The following is a 24087-nucleotide window of genomic DNA, read 5'->3' as shown; positions in this document are numbered from 1 at the left end:
TTTTCTGGTGTTATTTTTCTGGTGATGACTCTAAATGTTGAAATATCAGTAAAACCACATTCATTGATTTCATGACATAAGGGATGGAAAGGGGGGATGGCAGTTTTACAGGGGGATGATTTGGACCGTTTTTATTTCTGGGGGGGATGCCGTCCCCCCTCATCCCCCCTCAACTCCAGTACTGCTTATAACAGGCTTTGTTGTTGACCATTTTCTTGCCACCTCAGACTATAAATGACAGCTTCCTCAGATCATATTCTGTGTTGTATAAATTTGTTTGATGCATAGTCGCAGGTTGTATAATCTCAATTCTCCACTATCTATGACTTTGTGTGCTTGCACTTGTGCAGTTTTTGAGTCTGCCATTCCAGGCAAACCCTCAAGTGTAATTTTTAGCGATGCAGATTGTGTTGATGCCGCTCCATCTCCATAGGTCTGTTTCATTATGCAGCTGCTTCCATTATCCGTGTGCTCGCCTTGATACCTGTAACATTACCTCTGGTGATACGAGGGACTTAAATGATTAAGGTGTAGCGCATTCATGCGGCCGTATAGCTGTGATGGATGGATCACTTGCATAACTTGCCTTTCAGGACCTGGACCGGTCTGGAATAGACAAGCCAGTCGCAACCAATCATGCAGTTCTCAGAATAAAATTATAAGGATTCTGCTGTGTATTTTTCTGCACAATCATCTTTCAACGTGTTATGACAGCGAGGGGAAAGGTTCTCTTCCCCATCTGCGCTGTCATCGGGCTCCTAACTGCCTTCATAGCAGCCGTATCCTCCTTGTATTTGTTGGCACACAGAACAAAAGATTGTCACAGGTGTCTCATCATCCGCCAACAGCCACCAGACTGACCATAGTTAGATACCTTTTCATGTTCAGTTTAGGCACAGCAAGTTTATTTCTGTAGCAACAAGGTGATTCAAAGTGCTTTAAAACAAACAAAAATCATGATTTTTTTTTTAATTAAAAAAAAAACAATAGATAAAAATTGGATTTTTGTAGTGCAGATTTAGAGCTTTGTTCAGGTGCAGCTGAGAACAGAAAGTCTTCAACCTGGACTTGAATAACCTGAGTGTTTCAGCTGATCTTATGCATCCTGGGAGTTTGTTCCAGACATGTGGACCATAGAAGTTGAACACAGCTCTGGGAACTGATAAAAACTTGATCCAGGGGGGCACGGTGGTGCAGCAGGTAGTGCAGCCGTCTCACAGCAAGAAGGTCCTGGGTTCAATTCCGGCCGGGGACGCTGTGGGTGTTCAAGTGCGTGTTAGTTCCCCCTGACTTCAGCTCCACACCCTGGGTGGAGTTTGCATGTTCTCCCCGTGTTCCCTTGGGTAGCTAATGTGAGCTACCCTCACAAGAAGAACAGATGGGGTGGGGAGAAACCCCACCCTGTCTGGTGAAAAGATGCGGCCTGCTCAGGTTAAAGGGATTGTGACATAAAAAACACATTTTTCTTGATTTTTTTGTGTTTTGTTGGGTGTCTTGACATCAATTACACCCAAAAAAAAACGAACTTTTAACATTCAGTGTATTGTGTGCTTTCTGGGATTTTCCATACAATTATGCAAAAACGGCGCATCTGGTTGGGTGGCGGACCGTTACGTAACGGTCCGCTAAATCACCGCCCCCTCCACCCAGCTCCCTGCCTCCTCTCCTCTCCAGCGCACCATAAAGGCTGATTTATGGTTCCGCGTTACACCGACGCAGAGCCTACGGCGTAGGGTTACGCGGCGACGCGCACCGTACGCTGAACCCTACGGCGTAGGCTCTGCGTCGATTTAACGCGGAACCATAAATCAGGCTTAACACGGAGCTGTTTAGAGCCTCTTTTGTTCTCATCACCGGAGGAAAACTGCTAAGAAGACCCGCGGCCACTGACTGGACTTAAGATAAGGGGACACTGCTGCTTCGCATGCCTTTATTTTTATGATTGTTTGCGGTGGACTGCTTCGCCGTGCTGCTTTTCCGTGCATGCTTAGCCTGTCGCTCCAGGCTTAACTCTCCGACGCCGCTGTTAGCGTATTGCTTGCGGGGAGCTACGGTGCTGCCTTCCAGTCCTCTGGTCACGGACTTCATCCCCGGGCTGTAGTCGCCCTGTCTGGGCTGTGTGTGTGGGTGTTTGTGGTTCGGTGTGCATGCGTGTGTGTGGAGACGGCAGAAGTGTGTAGCAGTTGGGTTGGAGGAGGTTGGGAGGAGGAGCGGGGCAATGATTGACAGGAAAGGGGGAAAAGGACGCGTTTTTCACTGCGCAAAAGCCAGGCATGGAGTACTGGAGTGAAGTTTTTCTTGTTATACCTTTTGAGGGATATTGGCCAAGACTTTTAATAGTGTTAAAAGCATTTTAAAAATTATGTCACAATACCTTTAAGGAGGAGACCTGAGCTCAGTGCTGGGCCCTCCCGGGGTTGTTAGAGGATGGCAATGCCCAGGACTGTCACTTAGGTAGGAGCACTGGGTGATGAAATGGGGGAAAAAAACGGGTAAAAAAAGTTTAGAAAAAAAAAAAAAACTGGATCCAGATTACCTGAGGGGTCTGGAAGAGGGAGGGCCCTGGTCTCTTCTGGTCCTGGACCATCCAGATCTCTATAGATCAGCATAAGAACTGTATAGACCAGAACCAGAACTTTATAGATCAGCACCAGAATTGTATAGATCAGAACCAGAATTGTATAGATCAGCACCAGAACTTAATAGAATAGCACCAGAACTTTATAGATCAGCACCAGAACTTTATAGATCAGCACCAGAACTTTAGAGATCAGCACCAGAACTTTAGAGATCAGCACCAGAACTTTAGAGATCAGCACCAGAACGTTATAGATCAGCACCAGAACTTTGTAGGTCAGCATCAGAACTGTATAGATCAGCACCAGAACGTTATAGATCAGCACCAGAACTTTATAGATCAGCAAACTTTATAGATCAGCACCAGAACTTTAGAGATCAGCATCAGAACTGTATAGATCAGCACCAGAACTTTATAGATCAGCACCAGAACGTTATAGATCAGCACCAGAATTGTATAAATCAGCACCAGAACTTTATAGATCAGCACCCGAACTTTATAGACTAGAACCAGAACTTTATAGATCAGCACCAGAACTTTAGAGTCTGTCCCCTGAGGGACAGGCAGCTGGTGTAAAGACCTCAGAGCTGGACTAATGTGGATCGATGTGGTCCAGGTTTCTGGTCCTAGTGAGGACTGGAGCAGCAGAGTTGTGGATGAGCTGCAGTTGTCTAACTGACTATTAAGGTGGACTGTAAAGATGCTGTTACAATAATCAAGCTACTAAAGATGGATGATGGACTAGTGTCTCCAGGTCTTGCTGAGACATTGGGTCTGTTCTTAAGGTGGTCGTAGGCGGACTTTGTTATTGCCTTCATGTCTTTTGCCAGATTCAGGTCTGAGTCCATCACTACACCCAGAATTCTGACATTGTTGGTGGTTTTTATGTGTATAGATTGATTTAGTTTTAATAAATAATAATTTTTGCAGTTTTCTTCTGACTCTGAACATCTTTTAGTCCCTGTAATGTCACTGTTTTTATATATAAAAAGATAAGACATAAACCCGCTGCCGGTGTTTTTCTGTTTTTTTCATCCATCACTGTATCGCCATGGTAACCTAGTGGCAACCTACTGTGCTTCATAGAATGTCAGCTCTGTTGTAGAATGTCAAAAACCAGCGAGGTGGTACTTATTTTAACATTTGTTTGATGAACGCGCCGCAGTCGCTGGTGGAGGGAACAAAGACGACACGAGGGGCAGGTGCAGATTTACAGCCCTGGTGGAGCAAATATATCCATCCATCCATCCATCCATCCATCCATTCATCATCCATCCATCCATCCATGCATCCATCCATCCATCCATCCATCCATTCATCATCCATCCATCCATCCATGCATCCATCCATCCTTCCATCCATCCATCCATCCATCTATGCATCCATCCATCCATCCTTCCATCCATCCATTCATCATCCATCCATCCTTCCATCCTCCATCCATCCATCATCGTTCATCCATCCATCCATCCATCATCCATCCATCCATCCATCCATCATCCATCCATCCATCCATCCATCCATCTATGCATCCATCCATCCATCCATCCATCATCCATCCATCCATCATCCATCCATCATCCATCCATCCATTCATCCATCCATCTATGCATCCATCCATCCATCCATCATCCATCCATCCATTCATCCATCCATCTATGCATCCATCCATCCATCCATCCATCATCCATCCTTCCATCCATCCCTCAATCATCCATCCATCCATCCCTCAATCATCCATCCATCCATCCCTCAATCATCCATCCATCCATCCGTCCGTCCGTCCATCCATCCATCCATCCATCCATCCATCCATCCACCAATCATCCATCCATCCATCCATGCATCCATCCATCCATCCATCCCTCAATCATCCATCCATCCATGCATCCATCCCTCAATCATCCATCCATCCATCCATGCATCCATCCATCCATCCATCCCTCAATCATCCATCCATCCATGCATCCATCCCTCAATCATCCATCCATCCATCCCTCAATCATCCATCCATCATCCATCCATCCATCCATCCATCCATCCATCCATGCATCCATCCATCCATCCATCCATCCCTCAATCATCCATCCATCCATGCATCCATCCCTCAATCATCCATCCATCCATCCCTCAATCATCCATCCATCCATCCATCCCTCAATCATCCATCCATCCCTCAATCATCCATCCATCCATCCCTCAATCATCCATCCATCCATCCATCCGTCATCCATCCATCCGTCTGTCCGTCCGTCCATCCATCCATCCATCCATCCATCCACCAATCATCCATCCATCATCCATCCATCCATCCTCCACCCATCCATGCATCCGTCCGTCCGTCCATGCATCCATGCATCCATCCATCCATCCATGCATCCATCCATCCGTCCCTCAATCATCCATCCATCCATCCATCCATCCATCCATCCTCCACCCATCCATGCATCCGTCCGTCCGTCCATCCATCCATCCATCCATCAATCCATGCATCCATCCATCCACCCATGCATCCATCCGTCCGTCCATCCATCCATCCATCCATCCATCCATCCATCCATCCATCCATGCATCCATCCGTCCGTCCATCCATCCATCCATCCATCCATCCATCCATCCATCCATCCATCCATCCATCCATCCATCCATCCATCCATCCATCCATCCATCCATCCATCCATCCATCCATCCATCCATCCCTCCCACGTTTTGTAGAGATACCAGGACTAGTGATGCTCCGACCGAATATCTAGATCAGATTTCAGTCCAAGTGTTCATAAAATAAGTGGATGAAAGAAATCCATGAACCAGTCTGTTCACTTTAAACTTGCTGCTGATGTATGATAAAGACATAGATTTAGTTTTGTATGAATGTTCGGTTTCAGCTGCTGTGTTTTACTTACTTCAATTTGCAAAACGACCCAGTTCATGACATTTATACCTTACCTGTTTGGCCTACAAATTTATTGAGATTGGAATGCAATGTTGAGATTCCACCCGATGCCTTTCGGGTCTCCCACATTGCAAAGGTATTCAGTTCATTTTTCAATAGTGTCAGACTGCTGCTGGGTACCAACAAATATGCAAATGCCAAGCATTAGTATTGAGATTAAAAAAGCTGGTCTGGTGCATTTCTAACCCACATTCCCACTATTAAACCCGACAAATGGCAGTGAGTCGCTCCCACTTTAAAACATATGAACCATAAACATTAGTTAAAAAATATATGTTGTCAGTAGGAATGGGTGATATTTTACCGTTCACGATATACCGTCAAAAAAATTCCCCACGATAAAAATGATAAATTCCCGTTGACGTTTTTGTGTAGTCAGATTTACGGTTAAGGAAGGAAGGAAGGAAGGAAGGAAGGAAGGAAGGAAGGAAGGAAGGAAGGAAGGAAGGAAGGAAGGAAGGAAGGAAGGAAGGAAGGAAGGAAGGAAGGAAGGAAGGAAGGAAGGAAGGAAGGAAGGAAGGAAGGAATATGAGCAAGAAAGAAAGAGAAAGAAATATGAGCAAGAAAGAAATATGAGCAAGAAAGAAATATGAGCAAGAAAGAAATATGAGCAAGAAAGAAATATGAGCAAGAAAGAAATATGAGCAAGAAAGAAATATGAGCAAGAAAGCAAGAAAGAAATATGAGCAAGAAAGCAAGAAAGAAATATGAGCAAGAAAGCAAGAAAGAAATATGAGCAAGAAAGCAAGAAAGAAATATGAGCAAGAAAGCAAGAAAGAAATATGAGCAAGAAAGAAAGAAAGAAATATGAGCAAGAAAGAAAGAAAGAAAGAAAGAAAGAAATATGAGCAAGAAAGAAAGAAAGAAATATGAGCAAGAAAGAAAGAAAGAAATATGAGCAAGAAAGAAAGAAAGAAATATGAGCAAGAAAGAAAGAAAGAAAGAAAGAAATATGAGCAAGAAAGAAAGAAAGAAAGAAAGAAATATGAGCAAGAAAGAAAGAAAGAAATATGAGCAAGAAAGAAAGAAAGAAAGAAAGAAAGAAATATGAGCAAGAAAGAAAGAAAGAAATATGAGCAAGAAAGAAAGAAAGAAATATGAGCAAGAAAGAAAGAAAGAAATATGAGCAAGAAAGAAAGAAAGAAATATGAGCAAGAAAGAAAGAAAGAAATATGAGCAAGAAAGAAAGAAAGAAAGAAAGAAATATGAGCAAGAAAGAAAGAAAGAAAGAAAGAAAGAAAGAAATATGAGCAAGAAAGAAAGAAAGAAATATGAGCAAGAAAGAAAGAAAGAAATATGAGCAAGAAAGAAAGAAAGAAATATGAGCAAGAAAGAAAGAAAGAAATATGAGCAAGAAAGAAAGAAAGAAAGAAAGAAAGAAATATGAGCAAGAAAGAAAGAAAGAAATATGAGCAAGAAAGAAAGAAAGAAATATGAGCAAGAAAGAAAGAAAGAAATATGAGCAAGAAAGAAAGAAAGAAAGAAAGAAATATGAGCAAGAAAGAAAGAAAGAAAGAAAGAAAGAAAGAAATATGAGCAAGAAAGAAAGAAAGAAATATGAGCAAGAAAGAAAGAAAGAAATATGAGCAAGAAAGAAAGAAAGAAATATGAGCAAGAAAGAAAGAAAGAAATATGAGCAAGAAAGAAAGAAAGAAAGAAAGAAAGAAATATGAGCAAGAAAGAAAGAAAGAAATATGAGCAAGAAAGAAATATGAGCAAGAAAGAAAGAAAGAAATATGAGCAAGAAAGAAAGAAATATGAGAAAGAAAGAAAGAAATATGAGAAAGAAAGAAAGAAATATGAGAAAGAAAGAAAGAGAGAAATATGAAAGAAAGAAAGAAAGAAAGAAAGAAAGAAAGAAAGAAAGAAAGAAATGAACCAGAAAGAAAGAAAAAAGGATCAATTCAATTTAATTGTTGTAGTTTAGTATTTAGTATCTTTTAGAGCAGTGATTTGGCTCCAAAGACTGAATGTGGTGATAGATTTATAGTTACAAAGGTGGAGTTGAATTGGTATTTTTTTATCGTCATTTTTATCGTTATCAGGATAAATGCCAGAAATTATTGTGATACATTTTTTAGTCCATACCGCCCAGCCCTAGTTGTCAGTGTTTTTTTTACCTAATACTGTACGAAATGACTGCATAACACAATAGTAAAAGACAAAGCAACCTTTCAGAAAACATAACAATAGCAAACACGGCACTTCATAAAGTCAAATAAATAAAAAGTATACGTCACATTTCATTTTCATTATTGTGTTCTCTAAAACGTTGCTTTTTTCATTATTGTCATTTTTTACAGTATTGCCCTCTTTTCTATTCCAAATTATGTCCCTTACTGCTCTCTACATTCATGCAGAGTGAAAAAAGAAAGTAAATGGGCAAAAGCATTTTACAACCATTCTAAGAAGCATTTGCTTTGAAAAATAGACGCTGTGAATAAGAGCTACAGCAGAGTGCTTTTTAATAGCTTCATCTAAGGCCTTCCTTACAAATAGGTGGGTGCCCTCTAATTGATTGGTCACTTAGTTTGAATTTTCTGACACACAGTCAGCAATGTGACTGTCTGCCTAAGCTCGGCGTGACGGCAGCAACTTTTAATGCTCTATTCAGCACTCTCGATTAGTCTTTAAAGTTCCATTACGTTCTGTCAGCGGACTGTTAAACGCACAACTTCACAGCGCTGCCAACATTCTGAAGATACAATCCTGACAACTCTCTCAAAGAACAGGCCCTTTGATACTTTGAGTCTGGAGTACCAGGCGAGGGTAAGAAGTGAGCGTTGTTCTGAGACAAGCGAATTAATATTTATACAAAATCAGTATAGACTTTCACAATAGACAGGGAAAAAAGCCCGGTTTGCCTTTTCCCCTTACTCTCTGTAATCGCATACAACATCAACAGAGGACTTTACTGCTTAGTGGCAGATTTGCAGAAGTGTTCCCGCTGAGAGTTTGTCATTCCTCAGCTCTGCAAAGACCGACGTGTTCATCTGGTAGGACAGGGCTCACCTTTTAGACTGTGCTGATTCAGCCCGCGCTGCTGCACGAGCATGATGATGTTTCTGGAAACTAGAGCAAGCTGCTGCGCTGAAGCCGCAAGAAAGAAACAGGGATTGCAGCAGATATCCTGGAGTCTGCTCTTAGTAGGGATGTAACGATACACTAATCTCACGATACGATACACGATATTGAGGTCACAATAACGATACGATATTATAGCAGTATTTTTTTAACAACCTTGAATGAGGAACATATGACTGGAAAAAATGGTCTTTTATTTGAAAGACACAAAATACAAAACAATACTGTGCGTTTGCCCTATTGTTCCAGTTTGTAATGCTTTATAACTGTTTAAGTTTTAAAGAGAAAGCCAGGCCAACCATTTTCCACAAACTGAACTAAAAGTAAATGTCAGGTTTGCATTATGATCTTCAGTTTCATACAAGTACAAATATTTAGACACAAACTGAATAGTTTCTCTCATGTGTGACTTGACTTTTTTCTTTTCCAGAAATGTAACAACTAAAATTAAATAAATAAATAAAAGTAAATAAATACATACAATTTTACATCATAAAAAAGATTGATTCATGCTCACCTTATAAGTGTAAGAGGAGATTTATTTTTGTTAAGAAGGTTATTTTGGTAATTCAGGGTTCATTATTTTATAAATATATTCTTTATATTCTGATGTAAATCAGGGACTATAATGACACTAGTCAGTTTATCTGTAGTGATTAGTCTGTTTTAGATTGGGCGGAGTGATACGCCACAGTACGGCACTAGGTGCTGTGTTGATGTTCTAAAATCCTACACTGTTGAGGGACATTAAAGTACACTGGAACTCAGCAGAAGTTGTCCCCGTGTTTATCCTACTCACGACCTGAAAAAGGTTTAATTTAATAAGGTAAGGCTTAACTCTACACCAGACTTACATCAGTAAAAGTTCAGAGTTCAAAACGGGACTAGTTTCTTCTGAGCGGAGTAAGATTTTGGTCCGCGCGGTCGCGGTCGGATGTGCGTTACTAGTCAACACAATAGATTAATATTAATAACCCAATATCGCGATACAGTTTGTCACCTCCACGACACGTTTCGTGACGTTTTTGTATCGTGAAATTTCGTGGCACGATATATTGTTCCACCCCTAGCTCTCAGGCTCTGTCCAGCTCCAGCACCCTTAACTATCGCTGCTCCTCATCCCTTCTCTTAGATATCAATTTATTGTCTCCGAATGAGTCTCATGGCTCGGCCACTTCAATTATTATATAAAACGTTATGTGGCGGCCACATGCACTCCAGCCCCTCTGGCCCAGATGAGACATGCCAGACGATGGAACATGTGACATGATTCAGTACTTTACTTTATGGTTCTCAGACCAGTTTAATGACCTATCAAAGAAAGTTAAGAGGAGATAAATGGCATTGAGCTGAATGGAAGGGAGACGGCAACGGAGGAGATTGCTGCTTTATGGTGTTTAAGTAACTTGTGTGGGAGGTCAGGTGCATTACATTTGCCTGTGTGAAAATGTCTGTGACCTTCATGCAGGATACATTAGATGGATGTCAACCTTAATGAAATACTTAAATTATTTATGAGTGTTCAGAATAAATAACATGGACAGGATCACACTTTTGTCGAAGATTTTAATGATGCATACATGGTAGGTCGTTAGTATGCTATAATTATTATATACTGGCATTGAATTCAATTAAATTTGATGAATCCTCAAAGGAAAATAATAATGGTATAATAATAATAAGGTAACTGATGGAAAATATATAAATCAAAAACAAAAAGGAGAGTTTGAAACCCTCAGAGATGATAATGGATGGATTGTGGTGTCAACAGCTTTTCTACTAGTACCTACTCGGCCCGGCTCGCCTCGGTTTGGTGATTTTCCACTAGGGGTCTAACGTGCCGAGTAGTAGGAATGGGCGATATTTTACCGCTCACGATAAACCGTCCAAAAAATTCCCCACGGTAAGAATTTGTATCTCACGGTAAAAACGATAAATTCTCGTTGATGACGTTTTTGTGTAAAGTCGGATTTATGGTTCTGCGTTAAATCCACACACAACGTACGTGTGCGTGAAGGAAGGAAGGAAGGAAGGAAGGAAGGAAGGAAGGAAGGAAGGAAGGAAGGAAGGAAGGAAGGAAGGAAGGAAGGAAGGAAGGAAGGAAGGAAGGAAGGAAGGAAGGAAGGAAGGAAGGAAGGAAGGAAGGAAGGAAGGAAGGAAGGAAGGAAGGAAGGAAGGAAGGTTTCTGAAATGTGGTGATAGATTTATAGTTAAAAAGGTGGAGTTGTATTTTTTTTATCGTCATTTTTATCGTTATCGGGATAAATGCCAGAAATTATCGTGATACATTTTTTAGTCCATACCGCCCATCTCTACCGACAACATACATTGTTATACTATTCCCCACTAAAGACTCACTTCATATGAAGTGTCTTGTGATACTCTTCCCCTGTGAAGTGGTACTGCTACATGGAGGGTTTTTAAAAGGTAAACACTAGGAAGTATTGTTTTTATAATAGCCATTTGGATTGGATTTCATGTTTTTGTATGTTTTCACAAATGCTTTTAACATTTTTCAAAGTAATAAATGATCCAGCCCCCCTTAACTTACCAAATGTGAAAACGACAGGACTTGAGTTACAGTTGCCCAGGCAAAAATAAATGAGAAGAAAACACTGATAATTCAGAAGATCCAAACCAACATCTGCTCATGAAAAGATGTTCAGCTATCACCACTGTCTTGTTAAATAATCTTTGTTGGTCGGTTATAAGGCAGTATTTGCTTTGGCACCAAATATATCCTCAGCTTGATGGGTCATATCACAACAGCGCTTTGTTCCTACCTCTGAGATGAAAGAGGTGTTGAGAAAACTTTACTATTCAATGGCCTATAAAAGAGTTGGCTGACAAAGAGATGAGCCATGAATATTTATATGCTGTTTCTTTTTTTATTTTTGTCTGCATGTTTATTAATGGCTAATACCATGTTGGTAAGAACCAAATATACCGTATTTTCACGACCATTCGGCGCACCGTGTGAAAAGGCACACCCTCATTTTTGTGTGTAATTTTTGGATTTAAAACACACATACGTCCCAAAAGGCGCAGTCTACAGACACGGAGCTGCACACACGCGCGCCGCAAAACACACACGCGCGCTGCAGAACACACAAACACAAGCACACACGTGTGCTTATTTAAAAATAGAGCGGCAGCAAAACTTAGTTTGATTGTATTTTATTTCAGTTTTTACATTAATCAAACCCTTCAAAGTCCTCATCCTCTGTTTCTGCATTAAAGATCTCCGCTAATTCAGCTGCGCCAGTCCGAATTTCCCCGCTGTCAGAGTCACTTTCTGTGCCGTGCGGCGCCTCGGAAATGCCGGCTTTTGCAAAAGCCCGAACAACAGTCCCAGCAGACACGTTAGCCCACGCATGTGTGAAAAAAAACACCGGGTCGCCGCACATAGACCTGCCTCAGCCACTGGATCATCATGCCTTCATCCATCCAGCCCTTTTCATTCGCCTTTATAATGACTCCGGCTGGAAACGTCTTTAGGCAAAGTTTTTCTTTTAAAAATCACCATAGGCGGCAGTTTCTGTCCATCAGCGTGGCAGGCAAGCACAACGATAAATTACGACTTTTCATACCCCGTTGTGTGGATCCCCCACCGCGCGGGTCCCGTCTCTCCACCGCGCGGGTCCCGTCTCTCCACCGCGCAGGTCCCGTCTCTCCACCGCGCAGGTCCCGTCTCTCCACCGCGCGGGTCCCGTCTCTCCACCGCGCGGGTCCCGTCTCTCCACCGCGCAGGTCCCGTCTCTCCACCGCGCGGGTCCCATCTATCACCGCGCGGGTCCCCGTTAACTCCACCTTGTGATTCATCGGCATGTGGAACGTGAGCGGCACCCCGTCCATGTTGGTGATGTGTCTGGGCTGGATGTGTTTGTTGGTGATGTGTCAGCTGCAGAATGAGTGCAAGCTCTCCATCTTTTCCATATAATCCGCCGGGCGCAGCTGCTGCGCTGGCACCGTGAAGCGAAAGCGAAAGCACCAAGATGGACCTCCATGAAAATTTTCAATTTTCATTTCTTCCGCCAGCGCTACTGCTTTCAGTCTGAGGATGGTCTCATTCACGTCCGCAACTCACAGGTGCTTCACACGCCCCCTTCTCCCTTTACGTCCGCCTTACATTACCGTAATACAGGTAATAGATACGGCACACCGTTTCATTGGGCGCGCAGCACATTTTTAAAAAGAAAAAAGAATTTTATGTGCGCCTTATGGTTGCAAAAATACGGTATATAGGTTAATGTAGAAAAACGGCTATTTTGCAAAATAGCCGGCTAATATGCAAAATAACCGTCAGGGCGGCTAATGTAGAAAAACGGCAATAGCCGGTTAATGCTTTGGATGTGTCAGGCCCGACACTTTTTCAGGGAGTGTAACGTTATTCTTCTTCAACAGCCATAAACAGCCTTGTCAACAACAAGCATGTGCAGCAGATGGGCTTCTTCCATTGGCTGCTACGCACCAACTGCACTGATTGGCGACTGTAAGTGACCGGTTTGAAGCGCGAATTTCATCCATTCAACTGAACTGTAGGCTATTCTATAGTAACTGGACTCTATCTACCAAATTAATTACGTTTGCTTAGTTTGTTTTGGTTTCATCAATTTGTGCAAATGGAGGAGGAGAGACCTCATCTCATCATGCGCGCGCTTCGGGTTTGTGCGATTCGGGTTTAGGACCTTCACCTTCCATGAGAGAGACGTAACAACTGTTTGTCTGTTTTGGAGGTGCAAAGAGAAGGTGGAATAGATGTTTCCTCACAAAGACTGTCACACTGGATATTTACAGTACATTTCCAAGACCTATAAGGCTGGTAGAGCGGATGCTTTGCCACCTCGGTGGCAACGCTCTATTCTGGGGTGCCAATGACGTGATCTGTAGTTTGCATTATTCGTTTCGGAATACTCAATTGAGGAATATACTGCATGGGATTTGGACTCAGAATAATTGCTATAATTGCCATGGCATACTCCTGTCAGCTCGAGACAATTGTATGGAGCTGACTGGAGCATCGAGACTGGAGAGATGATAAAAAATGTGATTTCCGCGCACCATGAGCTTAAAAATGTATGTACTTTGCAAAATAGCCGTTTTTCTACATTAGCCGTAACATATATATATATTATATATATGCATTTTTGATATAAAATATATACGATATATCTTTAAATATATCACATATATTTATTTTATTAATATATATACATACATACATACCCATTTTTTTTTTTTTTCTTTTTGGGGGTGAGGGGTGACATCTGCTGCTAGTCCAAGACGCGAAAAACATATGGAAACGCACAAAGAGCACTGGAAATCTGCAAGAGAAAAAAACAAACAGACATGAACAGGCAGAGACACGAGCAGCAACTATCCCAGGTTCCGGGACCCAATCACAGCTAGGCTAGGCTACCGCGACTATCTAAACCCCAAAACTGTGGAGCGAGCATGCAGGTGAACGAGCACCACGAGCACTGTTTTTTTTCTCCCTGTGACTTTTGAGTTATTTGTGAAGAAGTTCTGAGTTCCCTGTGAAGAAGGTTTTTTGTTCCCCGTGGGAGTTTTTCTGTGTTTTTCTATTAAACTACACCTTGTTTTGGCTAAAGTTTAACCCGGTTTTTTGTCGTGCGATTGGGTTCAGAGAGAACGACCCATAACACTTTTATTGTTGTAATCTGTGCTTTAAATAAATCTGACATTGTTTATTATAAAACAGACTGATTTATTGCTTGTGTAGTTGAAAAATACATGAGAACAGGACCTTGAAAAAATAATCACATATTAAATCACAATCGCAATATTGAGGAAAAAAATTGCAATTAGATTATTTTCAAAAATCCTTCAGCCCTATTAAAGCTTGTTGAAATTTGATCGTTTGTCCTTACACATGCCTTGGGAGAGCTATATAATATCTTTATCCAGTCGATAAAAGATTTGCCAAATCCAAATTTGTGTAAAGTTGTCAATAGAAATTTCCCGATCGAATGCTTTTTCTGCATCTAGAGATATAATAGTCATTTCCTGTTTATTGATATTCAAATGATCTATAATATTAAGTAGTCTACGAGTATTAGTAGAAGAGTGTCTGCCCTTAATAAAACTTGTTTGATCTGGTGTTTCAGAACATTCAATATATTCATATTTGTATAAAAATGTATCTGTGATTTACAGTGAACGACAATGAAACATTTTTTTAGCTTGTAAACATCATATATATTACTTCCTTTTCTCTCCCATCGCTTATTCCCGATTCCAAATGGAAAAAAATCCCAACAAGACTGAATATTAAAATAACCAATAACGTAAATAACGCCTAATAAAAGTCTGTATGTCAGTATCTGTGCTGACCATTTCATCATAAACAGAATCCTGTAAGAACAAGCATGTGATTGGAAATAACAATTCACTGTTCTTGAGGTGGACGTAAGTGAGCGCTTGGTGGTAGCAGATGCCCAACAAATGAGAATCATTTTTTATTATTAATATATATTGTAATATATTAATATATATTAATATTTTAGTAAACTTGAGAATTAATTTTCTCCCTGATCGGCATGATTTTGATAAGCTGCACCCTCTTTATGCCGTGCATAAGGCTGAGTATTCTCCCAAAACACTTAATCTTTTATTTCATCAATTCCCAAAACAATTTGCCAGCAGATTTGTGGATTACCAAGGTGCTTTTTGGGAGGATTCAGGCACAAAGCAATGTTTTTGGTTTTTGGGGGAGGGCAGCAGCCTGCACTCCCAAAATTGAACACTTCTTGTTCAATAGATTACATATCATGAACAGAGACGTGTTTGGAATTGGAGGAAAACAGTTTCTACATTAACAACAATTAAAATATGTAATATTTAATCAAATCAAAGATAAAAACATCACGAAAATCACAAATTAAAAAAAAAAGAATCTACAAACTTTGATCCAGTGGTGATACAGAATCAGGCCTCCTGATAATCAGATGGGAAAGTGATTCAACAATCCCTCCCAATCCTAATTTCAGGACAAAAATCTGTAATAATATCTTTTCTATGACAAAAACAAAACAAAATTAAAGCTGCAAGCAGCGATGAACGGGCTCTCGCACCCTTGTGCACGTTCAGGCTGCAGTGGAAGCTTGTATGACTTGATGTAGATTATTCAGGCCTGGGCATTTATTGGATGACACCACCCACGACTCTCTATATAAAACCATTCAAAAGTTATGGCAGAAAATAGGGACTATCAAATATCGACCAATCAGAAGAAGGGGCGGGGTTAATTTGCACCAATTATGTTCAAGGACTCAAAACCGAGTCCGATGACACCACCCACAAGTCTTTATGTCAAACCGCAGGAAGTTTTTTTCTGTATGGACCATTCAGATGATGGGGGGGCGCGCTTTTTGGCGTCTATCGTCATAGTAATGCGCGTCGTCGCAGGATGGAGATTTTGATGTATAACACACCTGGATGCACGTTACGGTTCGGGCGAAGAAGCGGCCGAAGGAATGGCATAAATTGCGCCAAATTTACACGATTAATTCAACATGGCCGACTTCCTGTTTGGTTTCGGCCATAGCGGCAAGAAACTTTTCTTTAAGTTGCAACATGATACAGGTATGTACCAATTTTCGTGCATGTACGTCAAACCGTATTGTGGGGCTTGAGGCACAAAGTTTTCTAGGGGGCGCTGTTGAGCCATTAGGCCACGCCCATTAATGCAAACCATTAAATATCAAACTTTTCGCCGGGCCTGGCGTGCAAAATTTGTTGACTTTTTGGGGCACGTTTAGGGGGGCAAAAAGGCCGTCATTTCGTCAGAAAAATAAAAACGAGAAAAAAATAAAATAAAAATTCCTACAGATACAATAGGGCCTTCACACTGTAAATGCTCGGGCCCTAAAAAAGTTACAGAATCCCTTTATCATCATTGTTGTGTAAACTAAGTCATTTTACTGAATTTACCAATCTCTCCCAATTAAATATAGAAGTCAGTCCTTCTTACTCTAACCCATCCCCAAGAAAGCAATTCTTCTTAATTGGAAATCCAAAACCTATTTGCACATCAATCATTCGACCAACCTACGGAATATATAACACTTGAAAAAAATACCATTTACTTGTAGAAATAGATTAGCTGTTTTCATTAATATCTGGAAACCTTTTATTGCCTAACTCCAAATGAAACATACAACTGAGCCTGGATCTGTTGCACATTTCAAAAGTAATTGATACAATACGAGTGACAACACACTGTAATATCTTCTGTCACTCTGCATGCAGCTGCACCACTTTCTATTAACTTAATGATAACCTTTCTGACCTGATGTGACTAGATGTGCTCACCAGTCCTCATTGGTCATTAAGTCGGTGTGTGTGTGTGCGATATGGTCACGGTGGCCTTGATTATTTCCTTCCTCCTTTCTCCCCACTCTCCCTTCTCTCGCCGGCTACGGTTGAGGGCTCAGCTCCTGGTGGACGGTGGTGGGTTTTCCCTGGGACCTGGTGGTACTGCTGGATGCTTGGGTGGCTCCTGCTGACCTGGTACCTGGACTCCTGGGGGAATCCCTGGCCAGATCCCCACAAGATGTGGTGATCCGAAGGGATGTGGGGTGGCTGTAGACCCTCACCCATGGGTCCTGTATAGGGATGGGAATTGATACGATTTTTTTCTTGCCACAGTACATGAAGAGTAAATCACTGAATCTTGTATTACTTTGTGGGGAATAAGCCTCTCTCTCTCGACAGAGTGTGTTCTTTTTCGTTGTAGAAAGATCAAGAACCATTTGGGCTTTTTGCGTTTTCTCTCTTAGCGTAGGGGGGGGGGACCATGCAGAGGAAATATCCTTCAGCAGTTTTCCATGAAAGTGAACACAATCACAGATGAACGGCGACACAATGCACCAATCACAGTTCAACTGCAGTAAATTTGAATGACAATGTCACTCTGAATCTATAAACATGTTATAATTCAAATAGCATTTTTTGCCTGCAATTCAGAAAACGTAGAAGAGAATTGACTTTATTTACCCCTTGCAGGGAAATGATTTTGCCACAGCGCCACGTTGGATTTGCAGAGGGGGGACATAACCAGTACTTGAGTTGTAAAACAGTATCAGGGGGGTTGGTGGATTTTATCATATGGGGACAGATAATTTGTGCTGATTACAAATATTATAATATATTACAAATAATAGCAGTGACCAAAACACCTGCAGAAATACTGCAGGAATGACATAGCAGCAGTTAAATGCAGCCTTCTGTAAGCTTTAAATATCCACTGGGCTTACATCAAATACATCAAAACACAACAATAAAAAACACTTTTCTGAACTTATCAATATGACTCTGTCCTTCACAGGATAAGTTAAATGGATCACTGCAAAAACTCAAAATCTTAACAAGAATATTTGTCTTATTTCTAGTTAAAATGTCTCATTTTAGTGAAAAAAAAATCTCATTACATTTAAAACAAGACTCATCATTGGAAAAAAACTACAATTTTCACCTGTTTCAAGTAAATTTTTTCTTGAAATAAGTAGAAAAATCTGCCAGCGGAACAAGATTTTTTTGCTTGTAATAAGAAGATAAATCTTTTCCCCACTGGCAGATTTTTCTACTTATTTCAAGTGAAAATTTACTTGAAACAGGTGAAAATTGTCAAATAAGTTATTTTTCTGGTGTTATTTTTCTGGTGATGACTCTAAATGTTGAAATAGCAGTAAAACCACATTCATTGATGAAATGACATGAGGGATGGAAAGGGGGGATATTTTGACCGTTTTTATTTCTGGGGGGGATGCCCTCCCCACTCATCCGCCCTCAACTCCAGTACTGCACATAACCAGTCACCATGATGACCTGAACTCCCTGGGTAGATAGTATGGTCGAAGTCCAGCAGCACAAAGTTCAGTCAAAGATTTGCTCCTTGATATTGACATGAGTAGGATTGCACCAACGGTCGTCCACTGGAACGGAGAGCCCCTTACCTTTGTACCTGCTGCTCTTGGCCCAGTCTCTGTCGGCTGTTTGGTGTGAAAGCCGGCAATGGAGACATTGTGGTCGAGAATATCATGGTGCAGACACATTCCTGATCGATTGATTCTTGATCGATTCAAATTTCAAGAATCTATTCTCATTCTTAAAATTCAGAATCGATTATCAAGATTTGATTCAATGTTGATTTGGGTTAGTGTTATTAAAACAGTTTTTTGAGCTGTTGCATGAATGATATGACTGTGTAGTTATGCAACATATGAATACTAGTATTATATTGAGATTCAACAGCAAGTATTGGCAGCTAATGGTGCTGTAAAGGCCGGAAGAAATCAGTTTTAATTTTTCCCCCATTCCGTTTTTATTTTTTCCTTTTTCTGTCTTTTTCGGTTTTTAATTTTTGAGAATTAGGTTTTTCGCATTTTATGCAAATGTAACCCCAAGACAGTATATAAAGTAATGAAATATAGACAATTTATGCAATTATAACTGAAATCTTTAATGTTTCATACCTTTAAACATATTTAAAGGCAAAAATATGGCACCAGTTATTCTCTAGTCCAACAAAACATTCCTTTTTTGGGCATAAACAAAAAAATACCAAAAGTTGTAATGTAATGATGAAAAAAAAAAATCGATCTTTAGATATACAAATCGATTTTTAGGAATTAATATGAGAATCGATTTAGAATCAGAAAATCGTTTTTTTCAACACACAGGGGGAGGCACATCTTAAACCTCCACTTTTCTAACCTCCGTTGCCTCAACCCGTCATCTTTTTTCCTGCTGCTTCGATCCTCCTCTGCGTCCCGGATGTGTTTTCCTCCGTAACTCCGCTGGGACGTCTGCAGGTCTCGCTGCCGGGCCGGCCGGCCTCGGGTCGATCAGCTGTTTCTGAAGTAAACAATCCGATCAGCATGGAATCGCTTGCAGTATTATCACATTAAGTTAATCTGACAGTACGTACCTAACCAGGCCGCTCTGCTCTACATGCATGCTATGATTTTCTCAAACATCTCATACTGTATGACAGTTTGGGCTCAAGCAGCTCCCACGGCCACCAAACATTCTATTCCCTATATAATCAAACTTTAAAGATATAATATTACGACTTTATTCTCGTAATATTACGAGTTTATTCTCGCAACATTATGACTTTATTCTTATATTATACGAGTTATTACAGTAATGCGTGGCCACGCATTATTTAATTTTTTTCAAATGTCACCAGAGGGGCTCCGTAGTAATCAGACATATCTTAGCAACAAAAATATCAAACATTGTCAACTTACTCTTGTTTTCTCAAACTCCTTTTGATTTGTTGAAATACCTGTAAATTGTCATCGCCATGATTAAGTTTGTCATCAGTTATGTTGCAATCAGGAACCAAGCTTTTAAGTACAGCAAGTACAGCTTTATCACAATTGTTGGAACTACGGTTTCCAGAGACAATTATATCGTACCTGTTTGTTTCCAACAGTGTAAGCTGCTAAAATAATCAGAACTAACTCAGACAATAAACTGACTGGCCTTTTAAAAGCTGTATGAAGTATCTTGAGTTCATGCTGATCCAAAACAAATGAGAATCCATGCACATTGTTAAAAATACAATTTTATATATTTTTTTTCTCTTTTTGTGGTTATTCTTTAAAAACATTAGGAATGGGTGATATTTTACCGTTCACGATAAACCGTCAAAAAAATTCCCCACAGTAAGAATTTGTATCTCACGGTAAAAATGATAAATTCATGTTGATGACGTTTTTGTGTAAAACTGATTTATGGTTCTGTGTTAAATCCACGCACAACGTACGTGAAGGAAGGAAGGAAGGAAGGAAGGAAGGAAGGAAGGAAGGAAGGAAGGAAGGAAGGAAGGAAGGAAGGAAGGAAGGAAGGAAGGAAGGAAGGAAGGAAGGAAGGAAGGAAGGAAGGAAGGAAGGAAGGAAGGAAGGAAGGAAGGAAGGAAGGAAGGAAGATGGATAAGGAAGCAGGAAGGAAGGATGGATGGAAGATGGAGGAAGGAAGGAAGGAAGGAATGAAGGAAGATGGAGGAAGGAAGGAGGAAGGAAGGAAAGAAGGAAGGAAGGAAGGAAGGAAATTAGCAAGAAAGAAAGAAAGAAAGAAAGAAAGAAAGAAATGAAGGGAAAAAAGAAGGAAGGAAGAAAGAAAGAAAGAAAGAAAGAAAGAAAAAAAGAAAGAAAGAAAGAAAAAAGGATACATTCCCATTGATGACGTTTTTGTGTAACAAACATGGTGGATCTGAGAGTGAGATAGATTTATAGTTACAAAGATGGAGTTGAATTCGTATTTTTTTTATCGTCATTTTTATCGTTATCGGGATAAATGCCAGAAATTATCGTGATACATTTTTTAGTCCATACCGCCCATCCCTAAAACACATACACTTGTTGTTTGTTTTTATGCCAATTTAACATGACCAGAACCCACATCTGCCTTGTAAATAGTTAAAACCCTCCAGTCCTTTCTCTTGTTTTATTGATGAGAAAGACCACTATGTGAACCGCCAGAAGTGTTTTCTGACAAACACATTCGTGGAGACCAAGTCTGTATAATTAATGTATAGCCTCTGTAATTAATCCTGTTTTATTGGCACATACTGAGTGATTTCACTGTGAGCGCTTGTTGTTTTTTGTTTCTATTAGGGAATTTGCACGTTGGAAGGTGAGGAACACTGCGATCGAGAGAAGGGACCTCATCCGGAACCCCGTGCCACTTATGCCAGACTTCCAGCGTAGCGTTCGCTTGCTGGGCCGCAGACCCACAACCCAGCAGTTCATCGACACCATCATCAAGAAATATGGAACCCACATTCTCATCTCAGCCACCCTGGGAGGTAAGAGAGGTTCACTTGTTTCATTTATTCTCCTCTCTGCTCGATTAACACTTCTTACTTCACACTGATTTACTTTGAACTCATTGTTTGTGCATTACTAACATGGTTTCATGTCAATGAAATACTTCATAAACTGGCCCAAACAGAACTATTGTCTAAGAAAAATAACAATAACATTTGTGTAGAAAAGTTTAACTTGAGAAGAAACTGCTAATACTTAGACATGACTATAACGTAAAATGTATTACGGTACTTAAACCTTAATGATAGAGAAAAAGATGTGCATTTCATTTTCAGTACAAAATAATTGAAAAAAACAAACCACAAATTATATTAATTTATACGGACAAGCCATTTTTGAAGATGCATTTATCTGGTTGTAAGTCTCTTGGCTTGGCTTTGCGAACGAAGATTTTATGAAGGGGGCTGTCCACGTCGACTGCAGGCACGCTCGTGGCTGACAAGCCCGATGCGGGACAGACAGGTCCGGCCGCAGCGGCTGCAGTCAAAGGTCACGTCAGGTACAGCTGCTGAGGCTTCCAGGTTCTTCCTCCTGCGGCGTTTCTCCTTCAGGTTCTCTGTGCGGTAGTCCTCAAAAGCGGTGACAGCCTGGTGGACGGTGCGGCGCCAGGCGTCACGGTCAGCAGCGAGAGTGGACCACTGGTGGTGGTCAATGTGGCAGGCACCGAGGGTTGTAAGTAGTGGTGGGCAAAAATATTGATATGGCAATATATCGCGGTACTTTTCCAAATGATTCAATATCGATATTCAAAATTTGAATATCATTTTTTTTTTTTTTTTAATTTTAATTTTAATTTTTTTATCCCTGATTTTTTCCCATTTCATCACCCAGTGCTCCTACCTAAGTGACAGTCCTGGGCATTGCCACTCTCTACCAATCCCGGGAGGGCCCTGCACTGAGCTCAGGTTTTATTTCACGTTTTATTTCATTTTATAATTTATTTTTTATATAACACAATTGCCTGTCCTTAAAAAATGAAAAATAATGGACAGAGGTTTATTTATTTATGGATTTATATCTATACTGACTGATCACTGTGCCTGTCCTTGGTTTTAGTTCCATCTTTCTTGTGTTTATTATCATTTGCCACATAATTAAAGCAACCTCATACTAAATTTAATGTTAATTTCATATGATGTAAATAATATGAAAAACATATACAAAAATGTTGTAACTTTAGCTTGAATAGTTATAATAAAATATTGTTTTGACTCAGTTTGTCCCATGAATTGTCACTATAATCTGATGAACGTGCAACTCAGATTTTAAGATCCATAAAGCTTTTTACAGTTTTCAGCAAACTTTATATATTGCAATATATCGCAAAATTTGGATATCGCAATATCATATCGTATTGTGACTCAGGTATCGTGATGTGTATTGTATCGAGAGGTCCTTGGCAATACCCACCCCTAGTTGTAAGACTCACAGCTCGATCTCCAAGTTGCTCAAAAGCTGAACTACAGGAGAGAAGGCAGAGTGGATTAAAGTAATACTCTAAACATCTATCCTTCAAATCAAGAACAATGAGAGAAATTTACAGTAATTTAAGAGAGATTTTCAGTTTATGCATGTATGTTACAAAATCAAAAAACTAACAATATGGACGTCTCTTCAAGAAATGTGTGGAATGATAAACATATTCAAGCAATATGACTTTAGCAAAACATATTTAAGATTTAGAACAGGGGTGTCAAACTCATTTTGCTTCGCGGGTCGGATTTGACCAATTTCTTTCTCGCAGGCCGCACGCTCAAAATAACAAAAACGGTGCAATTTTTTTTTTTTTCAAATTCTTTTTTTTTTTTACTATTGTTATCTAATCCTATATCAGTTTAGTTAATTTTAAAGGAAATGTGCACTTTGTTTACACTCTAATTATGTAAAATATATTTCTTCAGGATCTTTTCTTGAAATTTCTCGTTTTTTTTCAAATTATGTAAGATACTTTTAATATAATTTTACAAAGAAACAGAAACAAGTATGTGTTTTTATGTTTCGCTTTTTTATAGGAAATTTAATTAAAAGTAAAATCTTTCTTATTACATCCCAGAGTGTTTCTTTGGCTACGTTCACACTGCAGTTCCCAAGTGACCCAAATCCGATTTTTTGCTCATATGTGACTCAGATCCGATTTGTTTATGACAGTGTGAACAGCACAAGTCACATGGAATCTGATCTTTTCAAATCAGATTCAGGTCACTTCCATATGTGGTTCTAAATCGGATACAGGTCTGATGTTTTGCAATGCGACCTCAGTGTGAACAGCCAGGTCGGAATTAATGCGACTTTGACGTCACACGCAGAGCCCCGAGCCGCGGGGGAGACACGGGAGACGGCGGGGGTCCCTCCGGGCCGCCTCCGCCTCTCCTCCTCCCCTCCCACCGCTCACCTCTTTTCCCCTTACGAACTCAGATCAGACGAGACAACCCGCTGAATTTAAGCATATTACTAAATAAAGAAGCTGAGGATTCAAATCAGCGAAGCGGTCGTGGTCGCATAACCTGCCCGTTTTACAACGAGCTGGACCGTGTGTTAGGTGATAAACCCAGCTGAACGCCGGAGAGCAGAGCTGACACTCCGGGGAGCGGAGCTAGAGCCCTGCTATAGCG

The 24087-nt window shown here is 40.4% G+C and overlaps 1 protein-coding gene across 1 annotated transcript in view; it reads left to right on the top strand.

Moving 5' to 3' along the window:
* The window catches only part of brinp1 (bone morphogenetic protein/retinoic acid inducible neural-specific 1), a 296156-nt gene that overhangs the window by 154638 nt on the left and 117431 nt on the right, over positions 1 to 24087 (top strand). The window contains exon 3 of the mRNA XM_061733573.1: positions 21263 to 21453. Coding sequence (XP_061589557.1) covers positions 21263 to 21453 — 191 coding nt within the window. The remainder of the gene's footprint in view (positions 1 to 21262; positions 21454 to 24087) is intronic.

The sequence above is a fragment of the Cololabis saira genome, chromosome 11, assembly GCF_033807715.1.
Source record: "Cololabis saira isolate AMF1-May2022 chromosome 11, fColSai1.1, whole genome shotgun sequence".
NCBI lineage: Eukaryota > Metazoa > Chordata > Actinopteri > Beloniformes > Belonidae > Cololabis > Cololabis saira.
This window is presented reverse-complemented; position numbering and strand designations above follow the sequence as displayed.